General features: G+C 46.2%; 2 protein-coding genes across 5 annotated transcripts; both read right to left on the bottom strand.

The window, feature by feature from the left end:
• Positions 1-80: 80 nt before the first annotated feature.
• otud5a (OTU deubiquitinase 5a) lies at positions 81-15,762 on the bottom strand. 4 transcript variants are annotated; one of them, XM_067239860.1, is made up of 9 exons: positions 14,955-15,762; positions 12,962-13,055; positions 5,394-5,458; positions 5,101-5,257; positions 4,823-4,971; positions 2,710-2,898; positions 2,201-2,414; positions 2,000-2,080; positions 81-631 (listed from the first exon to the last, which is right to left on the bottom strand). In XM_067239860.1, the coding sequence occupies exons 1-9, from the start codon at positions 15,510-15,512 to the stop codon at positions 510-512; spliced, it is 1,629 nt and encodes a 542-aa protein (XP_067095961.1). In that variant the 5' UTR covers positions 15,513-15,762; the 3' UTR covers positions 81-509. The 4 variants fall into 4 exon arrangements, with proteins under 4 accessions (XP_067095961.1, XP_067095963.1, XP_067095964.1 ...); XM_067239862.1 differs by having other exon boundaries at positions 2,710-2,895; XM_067239863.1 differs by having other exon boundaries at positions 12,962-13,052.
• An 830-nt stretch (positions 15,763-16,592) lies between these two features.
• On the bottom strand, positions 16,593-21,150 carry si:ch211-180f4.1 (uncharacterized protein LOC100144405 homolog). Its single transcript, XM_067239096.1, has one exon. It carries the CDS (start codon positions 21,148-21,150, stop codon positions 18,577-18,579), a length of 2,574 nt encoding a protein of 857 aa, XP_067095197.1. The 3' UTR covers positions 16,593-18,576.
• Between the last annotated feature and the right edge of the window lie 767 nt (positions 21,151-21,917).

Here is a 21,917-nt window from a genome sequence, read left to right as displayed (position 1 = left end):
GGTTTGTCACCAGTTTCATAAATCTCATAAATCTATTAAAACAAGGTAGTAAGTCAGGGACAAGTCATATATTTCAGAAAGATTTCCTCTTTTATTCCAAGAAAAAAGGTATTTTCATCCCAAACAAGAAAATAAAATAAAACAAACTTATATTAATGAATCATTAAGAGGATAAGTATGACAATTTTTTTTTAGCTATTTTCTCCATGTTTTTCTATGATGATATTTGTTGTGTTCCATTAAACATGCACCTAAATAAGTCCAGATAATGGAGTCAATGGTATTAGAAAGGAGGGGGGGTGGAGCCTGGTTATGATGGGTCTTTATTGGAGGGTGTGGAGAGTCAAGGAAGGGGTGTGTAGGAGAGAGAAGGAGAGAGAAGACCAGATGGTTTGCATGATGACGTTTGGAAAACGAGTGTGGGGATCTCCCTGGTCAGTCTTCTCCGAGGGTGAGGGAAGACAGGGTTAAGGGGTGGGGGGGGTTGAGAGTGTGTTGGGTCCCCGTTATCAACTGCTGTCCGGGGAGGGCTCTCTATGCATGGAGTTCTTCTTGATGCTGTCGAGGTACTCTTGTTGTGACACGGCCAGGACCGAGGCCAGGATCTCATCATCCTCCCAGTCTGTGAGGCCTGCAGTGAACACACAGACAAACAGCCAAACACAGAAAGGTTACAGTTAACATCATAAGACTTTCCTTTTTTTCCCTCTCTTCATCCCTCCCTCCATCCATCCACCTCCACACTTCTCCAGCTTCTACCCATCCATCCCACCACCTATACAGTAGTACCCCTTCTCACTGTCAGGGCCGTTCTTACTCACACTGTCATCGCTCCATCCCTCTGTATCTCACACCCCTCTATATCCCTCCCTCCCTCATCCTCCCTGTTGTTTGGGCTCTCTGACACTGTGTATTGTAGCTACACTGTAGACTGCTATCTGATAACAGACAACAGAACTGTCCTGTCCTCACCAGACCTAATCTGGTCCTTTTCGCACAGACACACCTACTTCTTCCCATCCTCACCAGGCCAGCAGTAAAACTGCTCTTGTTATCTTTTGTTATCCTCTATTTGACTGTCATAGGACACTAAAGTATATATATTTTTTTTTACACTGGTAGCCCTTTGAATAATTTGAATACTGTCAAAACGTTTCTTGACATTTAAGGACTGGCAAGTTTTGAGCGTGTGAGTGAACCTCCTGGTACACAAGGAACATGAAAATCAAGAAATCAAATGTACATAATGAATTTAAATTCCATCTGTAAAAACCACTACACACCATATGTTCCTTCTTCTTCTGTTCCTTAACTGCGTACACTTTTATGTAGCAGTGCACACATCACACAGTGTTGATTTAAATTTCCTTTCCCTTCCCCCTAGTGACAACTAGGCCACCTCTATAGTATTCTACCTGCAGTGTAACATCACCCTACACACACCTGATACTGGATCGGCCACTTATGTAGGACAATCCCGCTAGTGTTGACAACTAGCCATGTAAGGCAATCACAGTTATATAAACACCAGAAAGAGGAAATTCAAGGCATCTTCCTCTGAATGAATGAATGGATAGGACTGGAAACCTTAAGGGCTGTGAAGGAATATATCATATGAAGGGCTCGTGTCGGTCTAGAATTACAAGATTTTGTTGTTGTTGCTATTTACATTACATTTAGCAGACGCTCTTATCCAGAGCGACTTACAGTAAGTACAGGGACATTCCCCCGAGGCAAGTAGGGTGAAGTGCCTTGCCCAAGGACACAACGTCATTTGGCACGGCCGGGAATCGAACTGGCAACCTTCAGATTACTAGCCCGATTCCCTAACCGACTGACTGACTCCCGTGCTATACATGAAGGTCATATAAAGTACCTATGAAAGATCTATAAAAGGCCATTAAAAGGTAAATAAAAATATAAGGCAATTAAAAGAGGGTAAAAAAGTCTATATAGGATCTATGAAGGGTATACTTATAAGGCCAAGGAAGGTTTTTACCGAAGGCGGTGGGTGACATCTCCTGCATGATTGCACGGTACTCCAGATGGTGACGCCCCACTCCAGCCTGGTTACTAGGACCTGGAGAGAGGAGGGGTGAGGAGGGAGCTGTACAATTCGTCCATACAACTATTATCAGGCTATCCAATGTCTTTAACCTCTGGGATGGAGCGTGTGTGATGGAGGGAGAAGGAGTCTTACCTGGTGCGCAAGGCGATGGGGGCTTGGGCAGGATGAGTGCAGCGCCGGCAGGGGATGGGGGCTTGGCGCTGACGTCAGGGTGGGAGTGAGAGGGGTCAGGGTTTTCTGGGGAAGGGGCGGAGCTTCGCTGGCGAGGAGATCGAGCGCTCCACTCCTCCAGACCGCTGGAGGCCGCAGCAGTGGCCGAGCTACAGGTGGCACTGGCCTTACGAGGCTGGGAAGAGAGAATGGTGAGAGGCAGTGAGTGTATGTGTGTTGTATGTGTTTGAGTGAGTGTGAGTGTGTGTGGGTTTGTGTGTTAGATGTGTTTGAGTGAGTGTGTGTGTGTTATATGTGTTTGCATTATATGTGTTTGACTGTGTGTGTTTGCGTTATATGTGTTTGCATGAGTGTGTTTGTGTTATATGTGTTTGAGTGTGTGTGTGTTATATGTGTTTGAGTGAGTGTGTGTGTTATATGTGTTTCAGCGAATGTGTGTGTGTTATACGTGTTTGAGTGTGTGTGTGTACCTGTCGGGCCTGCTTCTCTTGGTCCTGTAGCCACTGTAGGTAGGACTCCCTGGCCACCTGCTCCTCGATGGCCTCGTTGGTGGCCTCCCAGTCGGTCGCTCTCTTCTTGTCCTCCAGCATCTGCTGTTCGATCCACGACTCCTCCGACGTCTTGATGGCGTTCTTCATCAACGACTGGTCTGCATACTGCTAGGGGGAAGGAAGAAGAGGGATACAGAGCAGGGGAAAGAAGGGCAGAAGAAGAGGGGTTTAGAGGAAGAAAGCAGAGTCAAGGAGAAGAGACCGAGGTCAGCCGTTTGTCCACGTCAAAGTAGCAGAACGTGCAGTTCAGTGTTTCAGGAGTGGCCATGGCCCCCCTAAACCACCTCCCAGTCAGAACATCCTGTGAGCAACTAGCAGTTTTCAAAATTTCCTTTATTGCATTTATCTAAAGGAACGGTTAAGGAGGACATGACACAATAAATGTGTTCTCCAAAAGTACACTTTGTTTTCTATATCTGACCAGAAGCTTCTGTACACACATGCACAGACTGAACCTGACACTGGCTATAGCCTTGCCTGGAAACCTACAGCTGATAAGAATCTAACAACATCAAATAGTGTGGGTGTGTTTGTTGTACTTGGACCATGGCAGTGTATACGTGTGTGTGTTTGTGTGTGTGCTTCCCTAAACGGTACGTTCTCTCTGCATGAATGAGGTGACCTTACAGTCTGTTGTCCGTTACTGTGTCCCTACTGCTAAACACTACTGAGTAACCTGAACAGCCCGCATCAACACCCCACCACAACACAGCTCACATGCTCCAGGGTGGCCTGACCCATGGCATGACCTACACAACTCCAAGTTAGCATGACCTACACAACTCCAAGTTAGCATGACAGCCTATTTTAGCTTTCAGTTTACTAGGCCAGTAAGTTGAAAGTTCTGCAGAATCCTGATAACAACCCCTTCATTTGAATCAAGTGTGTTGGAGCAGGGAAACATCTAAAAAAAAACAGGACAGCGGGCCCTAAGGACTAGGGTTGAAGACCACTGAACTAGGCTAAAGTAGCCTTGTCTGATCTGGTCTAGCCTAGCCAAGGGTAGCCCTATCAAGTTAAGTATACTTCACTGTAAATTAGCCTCACAGTGATGAGTTGTACAGTATTGGCTAGTCCCAGAGATAGTCTCACTTTATCTCACGACTCAGGGAAAAAGCCTGGGTTATTCTGTTGACCAACCTGATGGTGGAATTTGTATGGGTATAATGGGAGTAGTGGTCACAAAAAAGTCTCTGTTCCCCATGAGGCGAAGAAAGTCAAAGAACGTCAACATAAGAGAGGTGTTCAGATCTGTGCCAAAACGTCCGCTGTCTGTTCCTGCTCCCTCCTGCTTCAGACTGGACACATCATTTGCTGAGGACCATTGGAAGTGTTCCAGTGGGGAATCTCTGGTAACCTGGCTAAGAATAGGATCAAACGAGCCCGCAGTGCGCTTGTGTTTGTGTATATTTCAGCAGACATGTCAGAGTTTACAGAGCAGTGACCTGCTAACAGAGAACAGAAGCCAACAGTGCCATGAGGAATGTGTCTCCTGGCTGAGGCCTGCCTTCATGCCTGCCTGCTCTCATCTCATCTCTGTCTGGGAGTGCTGCATCAGACACACACTCGGCCCTCTCTACTCCCTAAACACCACACCCTGACTCACACTCAATGCCCCCCAACTTTTACACCCAGCGACTTCTTAACCATTACACCCTCTGTAACCTTACTCCCTACACATTTACATTTAGTCATTTAGCAGACGCTCTTATCCAGAGCGACTTACAGTAAGTACAGGGACATTCCCCCGAGGCAAGTAGGGTGAAGTGCCTTGCCCAAGGACACAACGTCATTTTGCACGGCTGGGAATCGAACCAGCGACCTTCTGATTACTAGCCCGATTCTTTAACCGCTCAGCCACCTGACTCTCCCACACCCCTTCATGGATTGGGTAGATGCAAAGGACGACTCCACATCCTTTCCTTACCACTCTGATTTAAACAGGTAAAAGGGTGGGAGGCTTGGTGTGTGTGTGTGTGTGTTTGGGGGTGGGTTGGGGGAGGGAGGGGGGTGCACGAGGACCGGTACCTACCCCTGGTTTGAAGGCAGGGAGGCCCAGGCCCACTCCGATGGTGGCTTTGTTTGGGTTCACTACAGAGTTATAGTGTATGTTACGGTGGTAGCTGACTCTGATTGGCTCGTCATTGTTCTGATGGATACCATGGAACGTGTTGATTGGTTCTGAAACAGAAGGTAGGACAGAATTTCAAAGGTTACACGCACTGTCTGGTTAGTTACCCACACACAGCTGAAGGTCTGGGGAAGCTCTCACACACACACACTCTCATACAATCAATCTTTCACACACACCTGTGCCATACTGGTAGACCTCCACAGGTCGATTGTACATCTCTGCCATTGCCTGCATCTCAATGTGGTTGCCATGGCAGTTGTTTTTCCTCTTCCTGTTGATGTATGTGGTGAAGTCTTCTGTCACATAGTTGGAGAAGTAGTCTGCATTCTTCATCTGACAGACAGACAGGCAGGCAGTTAGCATCGATTATGCATTATTGACATCCAACCTTCATATTAAAAGATTAAAAGCAAAAGCTTACAGTTCCCATCACTGGGCAGTCATGAGGCCTTGCAGCGAGCGGACTTACCAAGTAGTCCATGCAGTGTTTACGAACAACTTCATGCATATCTTGGTCTCCATACACTTGGTCAGCTGCAAAGATGGAGGAAGAGGGAAAGAAAGAGAAATAAGAATGACAGGATAAGGACCGATATCAGGCAATATGAATTGTTCTGATACATTTTCTGATGAATTGCAGGTCTGACCAACAATCATCATCATCATTATCATCGCATTGGAAAATGTGTGTTTTAACAGCAAAGGTGCATGGGCTGTTAATGGGTATGGGTATGACTGATAGTGTGATCTGCATGATCTGCAGACTCATTTGGCGGGCTTCCCCTCAAAGCTATTCTGAATGTGATTTCTGCTACTGAGTCAGATGTGAGAGTACCAGATGTAAACAAAACCTAAAACCGTTTTCACCCCCCCCCCCCCCCCCCCCCCCCCCCCCCCACTACGAGAGCGGTATGCAAATGAGCTTTGCTCTATATTCCGGCATGTCACATGACACAAGCCGCAAAGATTCTCAGAAACTCTTGGTCAACTTCCTCTTGGTTCTGAGTATGAAAGCAGCAGTGTTGAGCTGTAGCTGCAGAAGCTGCAGCCGCATCCCCTCTGCTGCAGCACTGCAAGCAGGCAGCTTGGCCTTTGATCACACACCTCACATAGCACATCAGTCTTGCTGGTAACACTATATTTAGAGACCCCCCACCCTTATAGATGGCTTTTATATACTCGACTTACTGTCAGCAACCCTTTAAGTTCCCCATCCAGTAGCACTAACCATAGCCTATATTTTGAGCTGCAAGGGACTGTTTTGATAGCTGTTTGAGCAAATAATACACTGGGCTTCCTAGAATGTGATGTTATCTTAGGCCCATGATAATGTAGTGAAACTTTAAGTTGTAACCATTTTATTGTCTATATCCAGCTATTTATGTAGGCCAGAATCTGATGCACTATACAGACGTGTCTCCAGAGGCTGAATGGACAAAGGGATATGCGTAGGCAATAAAGAGACAATAACACTGAAGACAAAAAGCTGATTCTCTGATTGTGTTATTGAAGAGTGAGCATAAACTAGTAACCCAGATAAGAAGCAGAGGAAGAAGACTCAGGTCACATGGTCTGCTATTGTCTGACTGACTGAATTTGGGTGAGCGGTTTCAGTTCCCAGTTCCCGGTTCCATTGCAGAGGTAAAGATGTTAATAGAACATGTACACACACACGCCCCACAGTATAGGTGGCATACGCCAGGTGCTTTTATTTTTTATTATTTTATTTAACCTGCTGGGGGCGGGAAGGGGGGTTCCCCACTAATACAAATTTCTGTGTGAGTCATCTTTAGAAAAACAAATTTTCTCATCTTTCCACTGCTCCACTCAGCTACAAACAACTAACCAACCACACAGACTAACAGCTATGCGGAACTAGGCCTCGACAAGCAAAACAGATCATCTACGACTAGAAGTCCAGTGTGCTAGAGTTCTGCTTTAGAAAATGACCGGCCACAACGACCACAATCAGCTGCACTCACATGACCACCTGCAACCACAGTCACAATATAGACATGTAAACATCATCAATGTCATCTTGAAAACTAGCTTCAGTACTGACTGGTACTATTAGCTCTCAGCCAGTTCCATTGGTCCGGGCTGTGACCTCTGGACTGGAGCTTAATTAGTCAACAGTCAACCAGGGAGGAAGCAGAAGAGGAGGGGGGAGTTAGAGGAAGGCATTCATTGCTTAAAGCTAGTGGGAAGTGACCACAGAGATGATAGGCTTCACAAGAAAGGAGAAGAGAGCCAACACCCACAGAGGAAACTAATAACCGCAACAAGCCCTTCTCCTGCCGCTGGCCTCTGATAGGTCGGCCACAGTGAGTTTCTCGGAAGGGGTGTGGCCACAGGCAGCGAGAGAGAAAAGGCGGGATGGTTGGGTTCCCGCCCTGTCAGTCTGGAAGCCCCCGATAAAGTTTTATCAAATACGACAGAAGAGTGTGCGCGTTAGTAGTCAATGGAGAGTTGGTAGTAACCACGCAGAAAGGCAGAGGGTGCACATGGAAGCACGTCATTATTGTTCTCTAGAATCCCAAGACCTGGCAAGGCCCACAATCCCCTTCACTACAGTACACACACACACACACGCACACGCACACGCACACTACTCTGTCTCTCTACAGTACCAACGTGTAGTTGCCTAATCCCCATTGACAGGACTTCTTTGAGGAACGAGACTGTACAAAAAGTAGAAAAGAGAGACAGAAAGAGTGAGGCAGATGGTCTGTGCCAGGTCCCACTGACCTGTGCTATTTGACCACAGGGTGACCATGTTCACTCACCACCAACTTCAAAGCTAAACTTTGATCCTCAAACATAACAGGTCAATACTGACTCAAGGATCAGTCTGAACTGTCATTGTAATCTCATTGTAATGATCAGAAAAACAACACCAGCGCTAGCAGTTGTATGTAATAACAATAATAATGTATGTATGGATATGCCCTTCACTGGTTTCATTCAGTCTCATATAAAGAGTATCGGGGGAAATCAAGAAAGTCCTCTGACCCTCCCATGTCACTTCAGTCATTACAACCTGAGACAACAGGCCCCAGGATTCCTGGAAGGATCCTTCCCTGAAGCTCCATCCAGCAGTCTTTTGGAAAGCATATTGCAATACTCATTGTATCATGTTTGTCTTGTATTTAATCCATCTGTCTAATACCACCACAAAGTAGAATTGTATTTAATGTTGTTATTAATAATAGAAATCCTAGCATTGTAGACATTATTTGCCCACATTCAGTAAAAAAAACAACAACCTATGGTCAGGATGGAAGAGGAGCCACAATCTGCAAGCTCCCCAGTCTTATTTCCTTCATAAGAGTGAAATACATTTACTATTAGGAAAACCAGACTAGGTGCCCTGCAGATCCTTTACTGTGGAGCCGGTCTCCCTCGGTAACCCCCCCCCCCCCCCCCCATGTCTTTAACCTCCTGGTCAGAGTCTCACACGGCCACACAGACGGACAGCCTGTTTCACAACTACAAATCTAGCTGGGAGACATCTGTATGTCAAAGTTCACTCGCCTCTCCACGCAGGGCCCTCCGCTGAGAATGACTGGCCCGGGGTGACACATCACTGTTCACGTGCTCTGGGTTTGTGGTTGTACATGTGTACTGTGACCCTTCTGAGTGAGCAATGCAAGAATGACCCTAGTCCACCGTGTCCTCGTGGACTGTGCATGACACAGGTCAGGCTTACAGTAAGGCCTGAATCATGGCATTACAACACTCCAGCTTCACCCCAAACCCCCCACCCCCTTCCTCTTTACTGGAAGAACTGAGGCTGATATGGATTGTATTACAAAATGTGTGTGTTTGTTAGTGAGAAACAACTGCTGATTTTAAACTGAACATGTGTGTTATTTCATTCCAATACACCCCAATGAGTGGAATGGAAAGAGTGAGAGGCAGACAGAGAGAGATGGAGACAGTATCAGAAAGTTACTCTCCTAAGGTCAGTCAGGGGGATATTGCAGAAGAATGGGTTTCTCCAGAATAATCATGCAACAGTGTGCGTCTGCCGTGTGAAAATGTCCAGTCCAGTCTAGCCTGAGGCCTGTTACAGTAACCAAGCCAAAGGACACCATCACCAAAGTTCAACAATAAAGCAACACAGCCGGCATTCACATGCCCAGCTCTGACATCAGCTGTGACCTCATCACAGGGTTTCAAAACAACACAAAGGGGATATCAGCCCAGACTGGCTGGCCCTCAATGGGACACCAGCAGCCCCAGCCAGGCCAGGCCAGGCCAGGCTCTGGCAATCACATCAATGCCAAAGCCTTAAAGTCTAATTCATACGGGATATAGGGGTGTAATGATACACTCAGCTCACAATTCGATACGTATTACGATACTGGGTGTACAATACAATACGTATCATGATATTTTGAACTACATTTTAAATGAAACTTAAAATCAATTAACGGATTCATTTCCAAAACATTAAATATTTTCAATAATTTTCTTTGTTGTACATACAATTTAGTTAACTCAGTTGAAGAGCTTTCTGTGAATTCAATGAATGCACACGACGCAGGTGCAGAGTAGGTTGGGTGTTGGTAGCTCAACCAATAGGATCAAACGGAAGTCATATTGTAAAAACATTGCAATAACTCTACGATACATATTGTAAAAATGTTGTATTGCGATATATTGTTCCACGAGATATTGGTACACCCCTAATAGCAAGGTACCAAATATGGTGGCAATAGTGCTTTGGGATTTTACGCTGCAATGGAAAGGGCTGCAGACCACTGAGTTGCTGTAGGTCATGGTGCACAGTGAGCACACATCTAAGGTGGTAGGTCCACAAGAGAGCAAAGTTCAACAAAGGCAGGTTTGTGTGTCATTACCATCTTTGGCAATGGAACTGGGAAATGAAACCACTCACCCAAACAGCCCAAGTAAACACAATGACAGGTATTTGTGTTTCAACCTGCCAGTAAGTCCACAGGTAAACTTAATAACAAGTACCTGCATGTCTCCCTTCCTGCCTGCCTGCCTGTATGTAGGTGGACACACCGACAGGTATCTGTTTACAGGTAGAACTAATGTCAGGTGTCGTTAGGCATCTATGGAATGTGACAGTCCCCGAAACGCAACAAATCAAACAGGCCGACATCTAATTACTCATAGAGCTTTCAGCTTGATAGACATACTGGTGGGCCCAAAGCACAGTCCTGTTCATAGTTACACATCAGAGGTTAGGGCAAAGAGCAGACAGAACTGTGACACCAGTGAGAAGCTCTGTGTGTGTGTGTGTGTGTGTGTGTGTGTGTGTGTGTGTGTGTGTGTGTGTGTGTGCGCGCGTGTGTGTGTGTGCGCGTGTGTGTGTGCGAGCGTGCGTGTATGTGTGTGAGAGAGAGAAGGGTATGTGTGAGTGTGATGTGTGGGTGTGAATGTGTGTGTGAGAGAGACCTGAGAGGTGACAGGTAAAAACCCAGATGGGTCTGGTGGTTAGTGAATGTGCTGCTCTGACTCACCCGGTTGCCACAGAGAGTGTGAGAAAGACAGAGAAACAAAACATAGGTGAGAAAGAAGGAGAAACTATCATCAGGTAACCAACTAACAACGAGGTCCAACTGACCCTCAGCTGGTCGCAGGGGACCGTGTTTTCTGACCACACGTCTAAATGACATTTTAATCATGAATCAGACAAGAATAGGATGAAATGCACATGGCTCTTCTCCTGAGTAGACAGACAGCTCCAAACTGCGTCAGGGCTCTGCATACCTGCTGATCCCTGGCATTCCTGCCTGAGTTGCTGATCACCATCAGCACAACTCTGCTCACCTGACACACACACGCACACACATGACCACGGGGTTTAACTAGTAGAACCACACTTTTCCAGTTCTCAGTATAAACCCATAATGAGCTGGCTCCTAGCCTGGTTAATGTACGGTAGCCTACCCTGAAATGGATACAAGAGAGAGTTCAACATCAAACACCCCCTTTACACCTTCCCTGCTGGTTTCAGGTGTGCAGAAAAATAACCAAGAAATAAAGAATAGAAACCGGGGGGGGGGGGGGGTTATTTCCCTGTTCTTTTATAACATTTGAGACTTTCTTAACCTAACCACAACAGAAACTTCAGCAGTCTGGCAGACTGTGAGATACGACAGTCACTAAAACACAACACACTGAGACACTCTACCCTTACACACTCTTGCCGGCCAGGTGGTGAGTAACACACCTGGGCAGAGCAGGAGGTCGGGGGGGAGGTCAAATGAGTGTTTTTCAGTAAAGCACCGGCACACGGTGATGACACAGATTACACTAATGAAACCAAACCATCTGTTGCGTGTGGGCTTATGTTAGACATAGATTCTACGGTGTTGTTAACCTACGAGTCTCGTTAAAAAACATTCAATGAAATGATCAGATGGGCCTGGATGTACTAGGGATGAAGACAGAGAGAGAGAGAGAGAGAGAGAGAGACAGAGAGACAGAGACACAGAGACAGAGAGTGAGACAGACAGAGACAGAGAGACAGAGACAGAGAGAGTGAGACAGACAGAGAGAGACAGAGAGACAGAGACAGAGAGAGTGAGACAGACAGAGACAGAGAGTGAGACAGAGAGAGACAGATACAGAGAGAGACAGAGACAGAGAGAGTGAGACAGAGAGAGAGAGAGACAGAGACAGAGAGAGTGAGACAGACAGAGACAGAGAGACAGAGACAGAGAGAGTGAGACAGAGAGACAGAGAGAGTGAGACAGAGAGACAGAGACAGACAGATACAGAGAGAGTGAGACAAAGAGAGACAGATACAGAAAGATGCCAGTCAAAGGTCATTAGATCTATGCTAATGCAACATAATTATGACTACAATAGTCAAACATTTGAATGCACTGTAGGCTAGTTTCTATCGACGGCCACAGGAATGCAGCTAAAGTGTGTGAAAGGGTTCGGGGCGATCTGGCAACAAATGCTCCACCTGTGGCTGAGGAGGTGAATGCATGGTTACATCACCTCAATTCAAACCAGGGATACCATCAATGAACTGGCATGGTAACATGCAAATGTCTAAGAAGCCCTAGGGCAATGACAACACATTACCTAACACAAACTGTGGAAATCTGAACACACAGGTTTACAACCTGAAATGAATCAATTATGAATATAAGGATCAATATTTTTGTTAATAATGGGAAGTGATATAAAAAGGTGGGACTTTACACTAACTGTAAACGTCGTTGCACAAACAAGAACCAGGAGGGGAGATGAGAGGAAGGAAATTTTTATGACTGAACTCGCATTCTGTTTCCTTAGCACTTTACCAGTACAACTGATTTGGAAACAAAAACATTCTTTAGGCATTCCTTCCTTATTGTGATGAAATCAAACTAAACAGGAAGCCTTGGCTTTGTTTCAGTGTCACTCTTATGTAAAAGGATTTTTCCTGGTGCAGTCTATTTGTTTGGCCAGGTATGGGTTTCCCCCTCCCCCCCCCTCCCTCCCCCGTAGGACTCAAGCTGCTAGAGCCTGGCTCAGGTTCCTGCTGGGAACTCTCACATCTAGGTCACTGGGAGTGGAAGGATGGAGAGAAGGGGGCATGGATGGATGAATGGAGTTTCGCTCTGTGCCTTAGGGTTAGTGCAGCTGAGAGAGCCTGATACTAGCAGCCATTCCCAGGACTCTCTCTGTCTTTCTTTTCTGTTTCCCTTCCTCCCTCCCACTTTCCCTTTTCACTGTTGTTTTCTTTTTAGGGTTAACTCAGGTGAGGGAAAACTACTGCAGAACCTGAGGCTAACTCAGGAACACTAGGCCCCACAGAACACATTGGAAATTGTACTAACCACTAGGATTTACTTGTATATTCCACAAATGACTAAAGAACCAGGTTAACTATCTAGAATTCTTTGAACTTAGATACGCTCCACAGAGAGAATAACCACTTAGAACTGTCTATATCTGTACAAAAAGCGCCATCTAGTGTAATCTACTGGAATGGGACCAAAGGAAACAACGTTGTTGGGAAAAAGCAATAGTATGTGTGTGTGCGTGTTTGAACATACGAACCGACAGCTCTGAAGAGACAGGCTCCATCCTCCTTCATCTTCTTGATGACAAACCCCTTTTTTTCCCCCAGCGCCTTCTCAAACCAGTGCTCCTGCTGGGGGGAAAAAGCCCGTCAGTCAGGCATGGGGGAAACACAGATCTTCAGGTGCACAGACTCACACACGCTTTGGACATGTTCGTAATAAACTCAGAGATTCATATTCCTTAATGAATGAGGGAAAGAAAACAGGAAGGATGGAAAAAAGGAAAGATAGGACATCAGGAGCCATATATTCAATCAGGGGCCTAACCAACTGATGCTAGTCCAAACAAAGCTCAGACATATGCATTTAGTGCCACCATGTGGCAAGGCAGGAACATCATTGACAAGGTAACAGGCCTAAAGACACACCTGTAAATACACTTGGTTCTGTCTTGACAATATTGTTTGATTCCTTAGGCCTAAAAATCAAAGATACTGCCAAGACAACGCACAATTCCAGTACAGTACTATTTCTGATTGCATTGTTTTATAATTGTTCACAATGAATTGGATAAGCTCGATTTTTATGGGCTGTAGCATATAATTATACATGTAAAGAAATTCGAACAAAATGTTGCCGCTGGTTTAATTTCCTTGGTGTGCAAAAGAATAAATACAGCCTACAGCTTCAGGTGTGACCCATTATTGCTGCCTTATATTACACAGCTAATGGATAATAATAAAAAAGATAGCATTGGTCATTGAATAAACATTTACATTTAGCATGTACCTTTACTTAATTTAAGTTTCGTATATGTTTAGTGTTTGCACCTCCCTGCCACAGTAAATTCTGTGTTTGTATAACATACATGGCGAATGAACCGAATTCTGATTTCTTGAATGCATTGACTTCCAAAAGGCTGTGTCTTCCACCAAGCTGATAGTGCATTCATTGTGCATTTGTGTGTCTATGGGAAATCTGAGCACCAGACTGCTCATCATGACTCCGGGAGAGTATGCAATTGTCAGGTTGTACGGATAACTTCAACAGTCTCATTTTTCTATTGAATCTAAAACCTTCCAATCGGAGAAACAGCTGCAGAAGAGATCTATATATACAGCACAGCTCAATAGCAGTTGTGTTATTATTTGATAGATTTTTACTACCACGATCAACTAAAATGTAGCTACAAATAGATGCAAACAAATCTGAATCTGATTGCCCATCATACTGTTATTAAGACAATATAAACATGCATTTACATTTTCCATTAGATTGCTCTTATAGTGTTTACGTCTTCCACAGAAGTTAAAAGCCGTTTTGATACTATATGGAATAATGACGATAAGTCAATATGTCCCAAGCTGATCTTGTGTTATTAAACTGCTGTTCCTGTATATGACTGATGCTTGGCAGAAAGTAGTACTGTGTATTCACACTTGGCTGAACATTTTTGCATATGCAGATCATCTATTGGGGCACCTAAAACTTAATATACAGTGCTGTTGTTGATCAAGCATTTGTGATACTGACAACACGTCATTGGACCCATGTGTAGTAACACAGAACAACCCAGAGACAAACTGAACTTGTACCTGCACATACTGCTATACACACACCTCCCTATATCAGGCAAATTCTGGATCAGCCATATAAAACAATAGGCTATGTTACACCATTTAGGCAACTGTTTGTGAGAACTATTTTATTTCCATCTATTTGCACAGGCTACGGCATAAACAGACCTAGCCTAATCCTATGATCTTGCTCAAGGGCTGAGATGAGACACATTGAAATAAATACCTACTTCAATGATTACAATAGCAACATTTCTAAATATGAGCCATCTAGACCGCTTATCTTTTTTAGCAATAAGGTAAACACGCGACTGAGCAAGAATCAAATTAGAGTGATATCCGCTGTCCTTTCATGGTGTCATTCACTCTTGTCTCTAGCCTTTCTATTGGCCGTCTACTAACAAGTAGCTGGATGGCTAGCTAGCTAGCTAGCTAACTGGTCATCAATTTTACCTGCTCGACTGTGGCTGGGTCTTCGGACTGCAGTCTAGCGGCATTCTCGTACTCATCTTCACTATTGTAACCCGCACCTTCTTCCGAGTCGGCACTGGGACCCCCTCCACCACCTCCAGCAACACCGGGTGTGCCACCCCCGGCCACCCCACCACTGCAAGTGGCTTGTCGTCGCCGTTTACTCAGACCGGGCCCCGAACAGCAACTACCGATTCCTCCACCGCAGCCGACGCTTCCTGACAGTTCTCCTCGTGTTCCAGCCACGCAGGCTATGCCTCCGGCCACGCTCCCGTCTCCAGGTCCGACAGGAGAGCCTGAACCCCCGGGTGGAGGGGAGGCCTGCTGCGGCCGAGAGCTGGCCTCGTTCCGTCTGTCCTCCCTTGTCGAAGGCGGAGCGGCTTGGTAAGACCATGGCGGCGGCGAGGCCCTTGGTCTCGCACCTGTGCGACCTCCATGCGGATGCTGATGTGGGTCTGAACTGCTCCTTCTGTCAGTCTCGTCAGGGTGGTCCGAAACACCGACGCTAGAGTTCGGTTTCTTCTTCGGAAGAATCGTCATGGTTGTCTGTAAGGGAGGGGGTCAAAGGGGTGACGATTCTTCCTTTCCAGATTGTGGTCAATTACTTCTAGCTTTAGGCCGTCCGTTTTATTCGATATTCGACCTAAAACTCTTAGCTAACAAAAAATATCAGTATGGTATGTTATTGGCTTGGTTTTCGAGCTTTAGGTGAACAAAAACAAACCGTCTCCCTCTTCCCGTCCTCCAAGCTCTCCAGTCTCCACAAAACATCAACACAGATCTGACGACACACCAGGACGTCACTTCCCTATTGCAACTGCTTTTTTACTTTAGACGTTCTCGCCTAGCGGTTGTTCTGCCTGGTAACTATTACATGGGAAAACCAAGATGTGCTTTGAAGATAATACGGGAGAACAAAGGATTATGTCAAACCAAACATTATTTCAGAATTTGTTAGTTCTTTATATATCGATAAGAGCTGGTCACAAAGACAGGCCTATGATACGGGTGTTTGCTTCGTTCTATTTGCTAAAATATGCATATAATGGTAAAAGATAATTACATTATTCATAATAATAATAATAATATGGCTTAAGCGCCGTGAGGTGTTTTTTTTTCTACGGACAGAATGTAATGATTTATAACGTGTATGTGTGTGTGTGCTTAGGCTAGGCTATGTAGGCCTATATTTGTCTTCTATTAGCTACATTTTAAGACCAATTGTGTAGAACAACTCCCTGACGCACGAGAGAACAAGCTCAACCCTTTTTTGATACTTGTGTTTTCAATTGCATTGTATATGATATGTTGGGGCAGGGAAAGATAGCCAGTTGGACTTCGTAAACCAGCCCAAACTCTGTTGCGGGTAGGGAAACGTAGACAACACCAGAGCTCTGTACTTGTTGATTTCCAACTGCTGCTTTAAAGCTGATATTATCGGACCTCTGCGACTCCAGACAACTCTTTCTAGAACACAGATTTGTGTCATTGAATACCATCATTACATATTGGAATAGACACATAGATTTTGAATCCTTCATGTTCCATCCAAAAATAAAAGGAGACGGGAGAGTTCAGACAGTGGGATACAGAAGTTTATTAATTTGAAATCTCCGCAGACACAGTCACCCTTAACAATAGACCACACACTCACACGTAGTGCGGTTGAGTAATATACTAAACGTCGATTGAAATATAACAATAAACTTCATGTTACAAAATACCCTGCATACCACGTCTGTCAACTCTTATCTAATTAAATAGCATATCATATACTACGGCATTACAGAACAGGACACTGCGCTGTTTCAGTCTTCTACCGCCGGAGGGAGTTCTTACACCTGTTAACATCTCATTTCCAAATTCACCCTGTTTTATTAGTCTCGTTTTACCAAAGCCTTCTCGTTTATTGTTGATCAAAATATGTATTTACCAGCACCTCTGGAACAATAGGCTATAAAATCATCATACACAGATAATCAAATTAATAATTGTCTAAATTAAAATCCTTGGCTTTGATTGTACACCTCTAACCGATGCGTGGGATGTAATCTCACTCTCCATTATTGGTTACGAAATATATAATAAATAAGTAAACGTAGAAATAACAGTTTAACCCAATAAATAACTCCGTTGGATAATACAATAAGCATAAAAAGAGATTCCCCACATGAAATTGTAATGCCCAAAACGTGTGTTTTCCTGAAGTAGTATGAGTAGTCTGGTACTGATGTTTTGGTTGCTGGGGTACATTTGGTTAGGTGCATTGCACTTTAAACAGATAGTCCATCTTCACCTGGTTAACTGCTATGTAGTATGACATACATGGTTTAAAACAGTCAAGAAACAAGAGTGCAAAGACATGCAATGAATTACTGCTTTAATGTGCAACCTCTAACCGATATACTCAAAACATCTACTTACCAAGTAAATTAAGTGTTGAAGTGAAGATGACAAAAATTGAGCATTTAAAATGTTCACTGTGTGAGTGAAGATACACTGTGTCAAGGTGACCAACTAACTGTCCATGCAGTGAAAATAAACCAGAGTCTGCATAACGCATCCTGATCAATGTTAGTTAGAAAGGTTATTAAGAGGTAAAGTTACAGTGAAGGGAACTGATCAAAGCTGCATAGGCTTACATGTAGATATCATGAAGAAACTCTTTCTGCGGAAATCAAGGGAAATGAATGGCTAGTGAAAAAAAACATACATGTACATTCAGACGCCGTTTCTCTATTATGTGTAACAATAACAGCAGTGCTCGCTGTGAAAGCACAATAGCATGAGCCTGACTGCCATTTCAGGCTGGCTCATCGGCTAGGGTCAGGTTTTGTTAAAGCTTAGTTGAAGATGTAAGTACTGGAACTGCTCATCCATTGGAGGAGAGGAAAACGCAAGAAAACAGAACCGTTTATATGTAGTCCCTTTCTCCTCAATTTGTTCGGAGAGATCACTGATCTGACACGGCTGTACAGCTGTGTAAAGAACCACATACTAAAACATACACAATCATAACAGGTCAGATACTTTCATTTTCGAACAGCAGAGGAGAAGAAAACAAATAATGATCTCCTTACATCTGTGTGCTTGGCAGAGAGGACCAGGGATCCCAGAACACAGGAGGAACATGCAAGTTGACATGCAAGAGATCCCACCACAACCAGACTCTACCTGTCAGCATGAGTGGGCAAGTCAGAGTTCTAGATTAAAAGGTGCTCTCGCTCTGGGAAAAATTCAACGTGGTGTCATAAATATTGCCTGTGAAGTGAATTATATAAAGAATTAAAATATAGAATACATGCGGTATTAGAATGTATTTCTGTGGAGGTGTTTGGCCACTTAGTAATAGTTGGCCTGCTGCACACATCTCCTTATATAAGAAAACAGCTTTACAATAAGATGATTATTCAACAATATATCTAAGTGTGCTTGAGAGAAAGAGCGTAAGGGAAGGATAAGTGAGAGATTTGCAGTCTAAAAATACGTATCTTTCACAATGACATCTTACTCTTAAATCTGAGAATCAGAAAAAACTAGATTAAATACACAACAGTTCATAAACGTCTTCTTGAGAGTAAGTAGTCTCTCCTGCAGTCCTCCACTACCACATGTAAGTCTTGGAGGTGTCTATCTGCGACCCAGGGGGGTCCACTGAGCCCTCCTTCTCTTTCTCTGCTTCACTCTCCCAGAGGTTGATGAGGGGTGGGTAAAGCTCGTTGAGGGGGATGGAGGTGGCGTGCTGCATGTACTTCTTCAGGGAATGGTGGCAGGACTTCTGTTTCACCCTCCGGCCCATATACACCACCAGGAGAGCCATAATGCAGATGGCAAACAAGGATCCCATCACGGCCGCCAGCGCCACGTTTGCAGGCTGTGCCACCATTTCCACAGCAAAGCTGGCTTCTTTGGTGGTGATGTTGAGACAGGAGCGCTGGGTGTGGGGCTGAGCAGAGGCGTAGGCGGCAGCAGCAACGGTCAAACAGACCCGGTACTCAGTGGAGGGCAGCAGGTGTGTGAGGTTGTACTCCTGTACGTCCACGGGCACCTGGGCACTGTAACTGATCTGGGGGTTGTGAATGCTCATGGTGGCACTGGCCCAGCGGGGCTGGGGCAGCTGGGGCACCTCGTGAGCCCCCACGGAGGAGGGAACAGAAGAGGATGGGTACAGCTTCCACTCCAGAACCACAGACTGGGCATGGATGATCTTGGCCAGAACCACCAGGGACCCAGTGGTGGTGTTGACTGAACCAGGGCCCCTGGACGTACCACTGCCACTCACCCTGCCATCCTGCCAGTCTTCACCCTTCTCCACCCACACAGAGACACTGCGTGTGTCAGCACCTTCCGCGTTCCACGCCACACACGTGTACAGACCTGCATCCTCCGGTTCCACGTGAAGAACCTCCAGGGCTCCGGGTTCCTGCAGGTAGTGCTTCCTCCTGCCCCGCCCCTCTGCCATCCCCAGCCCTCCTGTCTCAGAGGTAACCTTATCCCCAGTGGGCGTGACCCAGTAGAACTGGGGGGCCGGGTCGGCCTGGGCCCAGCAGTTGAGGACCAAAGGTCGTCCGGCAGTGACGTTGAGCTGTGGGGGGAAGGTGTGTGGAGAGATGTGGGGGAGACAGCTGTTATAGGCCGTACCCACATTCCAAATGCCACTCACTACTTCCTGCAGGCTGTGGCCTACCAAGTGGGGCGGGGACGAGCACAGTGTCATCTGGGACTCTAGTAGCTTGAGGGAAGAGCGGTTCCCCAGAGCCGGCCCCCAGGTGGCAAGGCAGTCACACCTCAGGGGGTTGCTGTGCAGGCTCACCTCATCCAGACTGGGGAAGGACGACAGCACCTCGTGAGAAAGCAGGCTGATGTCATTGTTGTGAACCAGCAAAGTCCGCAGTCCCCCCATGTCCGTGAAGGCCCCCCGGTCAATGTAGGAGAGCCGAGGGTTGTTGTAGAGCTCCAGCTTGGCCATCTCAGGTAAGCTTGAGAAGGCTCCTTGCTCCACTGCGACCAGCTCTTCCATGTTGTTGAGGCTCAGCTCCTCCAGATGAGGGAAGTCATGGAAGTCTCCTTCCTGGACACGGGTGATGGGGTTCTTGTTCAGATCCAGAAATTTTAGGTTGGGGAGGAGACGCAGGGCCTCCCTGGGGACAGATGTCAACTTGTTGTCGAAGAAGGAGAGACTCTCCAGGTATTCAAGACCTTGGAAGGCTTCAGATGGGACCTCCTGCAGCCCCATTCCGGCCAGGACCAGGCTGTGGAGCCTGGAGAGGGGATGGAAGTTCCTATCCTCCAGACCCAGGATGGGGTTCTCTCCAATCATCAGGATCTCCAGGTTAGGCAGAGCTTGGAACCAGTGGCTGTCTATGGCCACCAGGCGGTTGGAGTTGAGGTGCAGCCGGAGGAGATTGGTCAGGCCTGTGAAGGCTTTGGGCCCAATTGAGGATATCTGGTTATGGTTGATGTAGAGCTCCTCTAGATTGGCCAGGTCCTTCAGACAGAAGTCCTGCAGCTCCGTCACTTGGTTCTCTTCCAGGTACAGGGTGACCAGCTGGCTGAGGTTCCCCAGCCCAATATCCTGGATCTGGTTGAAGTGGTTCTGGGAGAGGTCGAGCTCTGTCAGGTTGGCCAAACCCTGGAGCTCCACGCTGACCAAGGAGATGTTGTTGCTCTGGAGAAGAAGGACCTGGGTGTCTGCAGAGATGTTCCAGGGAACTCCACGGAGGTGCAGTTCATTGCAGTCAACTGTCTTGGCCTGGTGGTAGACTGACTGGGGGGTGTACCAGGGTCGTGTCTCACACACACACTGGCCTGGGCAGGGGGTGTTTGGGCTGGAGCCAGGGCTGGGGCTGGGGTTTGGACTGGGGCTGGGAATGGTGCTGAAGCTAGGGCTGGGGCTAGGGCTGGGGCTGGAGTTGAGGCTGGAAATTAGACTGAGGCTAAGGCTGGAGCTGGGCATGGCACTGGAGCTGGGGCTGGGGACATGGCTGGGGCTAGCAATAGGGCTGGGGCTTGAGCTAGTAAAAATGGGTCTGGAGGTGGCGTTGGACTGAGGGCTAGAGCTAAGGCTGAGGTTGACGCTAGGGAGAGAGGTAGAGCTTTGGCTGGTGAGGTTGCCGAATGACACAGTCACCAGACAGAAGGTCAATATCACAAACACCGCCAACAGGGGAGATCCCATGGTGCAATGCAGGTAGGTAACCCTGACAACGGACAGATGACTTCCTCTAAGAGGAGGATGGAGGTGGGGTCATCTAGTCCTGTAAAAAAGACAAACACAACAAATAAAGATTAGTGTGTGATGACAAATATTTCTAGATTATTGATTCCAACTCTCAACAATATCTTGTTTTTTTACAGAAACAAAATAATTTGAAATTAGACGTCAAGTCTACAACAGCTAACAGAAAGGGTATCTCACCACACACACAGAAAGAGGCGAATTAAACTGTCTTTATGCTCATAGCATGTAAAACACAGCGCTCCTTCCAAGACAACGCCCCAGGGACTCGTAACTATAAGAAAGAAAACACTGTAGAGAAAACTAGACACAGGGCGTTGTTGCTCAGTAAATCAGCCTGACTAGGCAGAAAAAACAGCTTGTCAGTGTGGAGCCATTTAGGTGTCAGTCAGGCAGTGTTTGGCTGGCTGGCTGGCTGGCAGCTTGCCTCCTTGCCTCGCTGGCGCTATGATAACAGTCAGCCACATAGTCTCTACCTGCCCACATACTGGCATGGTGGCTGTGTTTACCATTGACATCATCCCTGAAAGAGGCTTAGAAGTTTGGCCATGAGCCAATCGGAGCCTTAAGATGTCTCGCTGCTGCCTCAGTGATGCAATGTCATGAAACTCCCACTCTTCTCCTGATCTACTCCCCCTTCTCTGTCCCCTTCTTCCATTATCTACTCTCCCCTTTCCCCTCCAAGGTGGAGAAAAGTTTCTGTACTA

The sequence above is a fragment of the Osmerus mordax genome, chromosome 7, assembly GCF_038355195.1.
Source record: "Osmerus mordax isolate fOsmMor3 chromosome 7, fOsmMor3.pri, whole genome shotgun sequence".
In the NCBI taxonomy this organism is placed as follows: Eukaryota; Metazoa; Chordata; class Actinopteri; order Osmeriformes; family Osmeridae; genus Osmerus; species Osmerus mordax.
The sequence above is the reverse complement of the archived record's forward strand: the minus strand, read 5'-3'. Positions and strand labels throughout refer to the sequence as shown.

Bases quoted from the DNA above. Each gene is read 5' to 3' on its own strand.
- si:ch211-180f4.1 (XM_067239096.1), bottom strand. From the start codon at position 21,150: ATGGGATCTCCCCTGTTGGCGGTGTTTGTGATATTGACCTTCTGTCTG.
- otud5a (XM_067239860.1), bottom strand. From the start codon at position 15,512: ATGACGATTCTTCCGAAGAAGAAACCGAACTCTAGCGTCGGTGTTTCG. The intron at 13,056-14,954 runs GTAAAATTGATG...TTTTCCCCCCAG, and splicing joins ACCCAGCCACAGTCGAGCAG to CAGGAGCACTGGTTTGAGAA. The intron at 632-1,999 runs GTAAAAACCTTC...TGTTCACTGCAG, and splicing joins GATGTCACCCACCGCCTTCG to GCCTCACAGACTGGGAGGAT.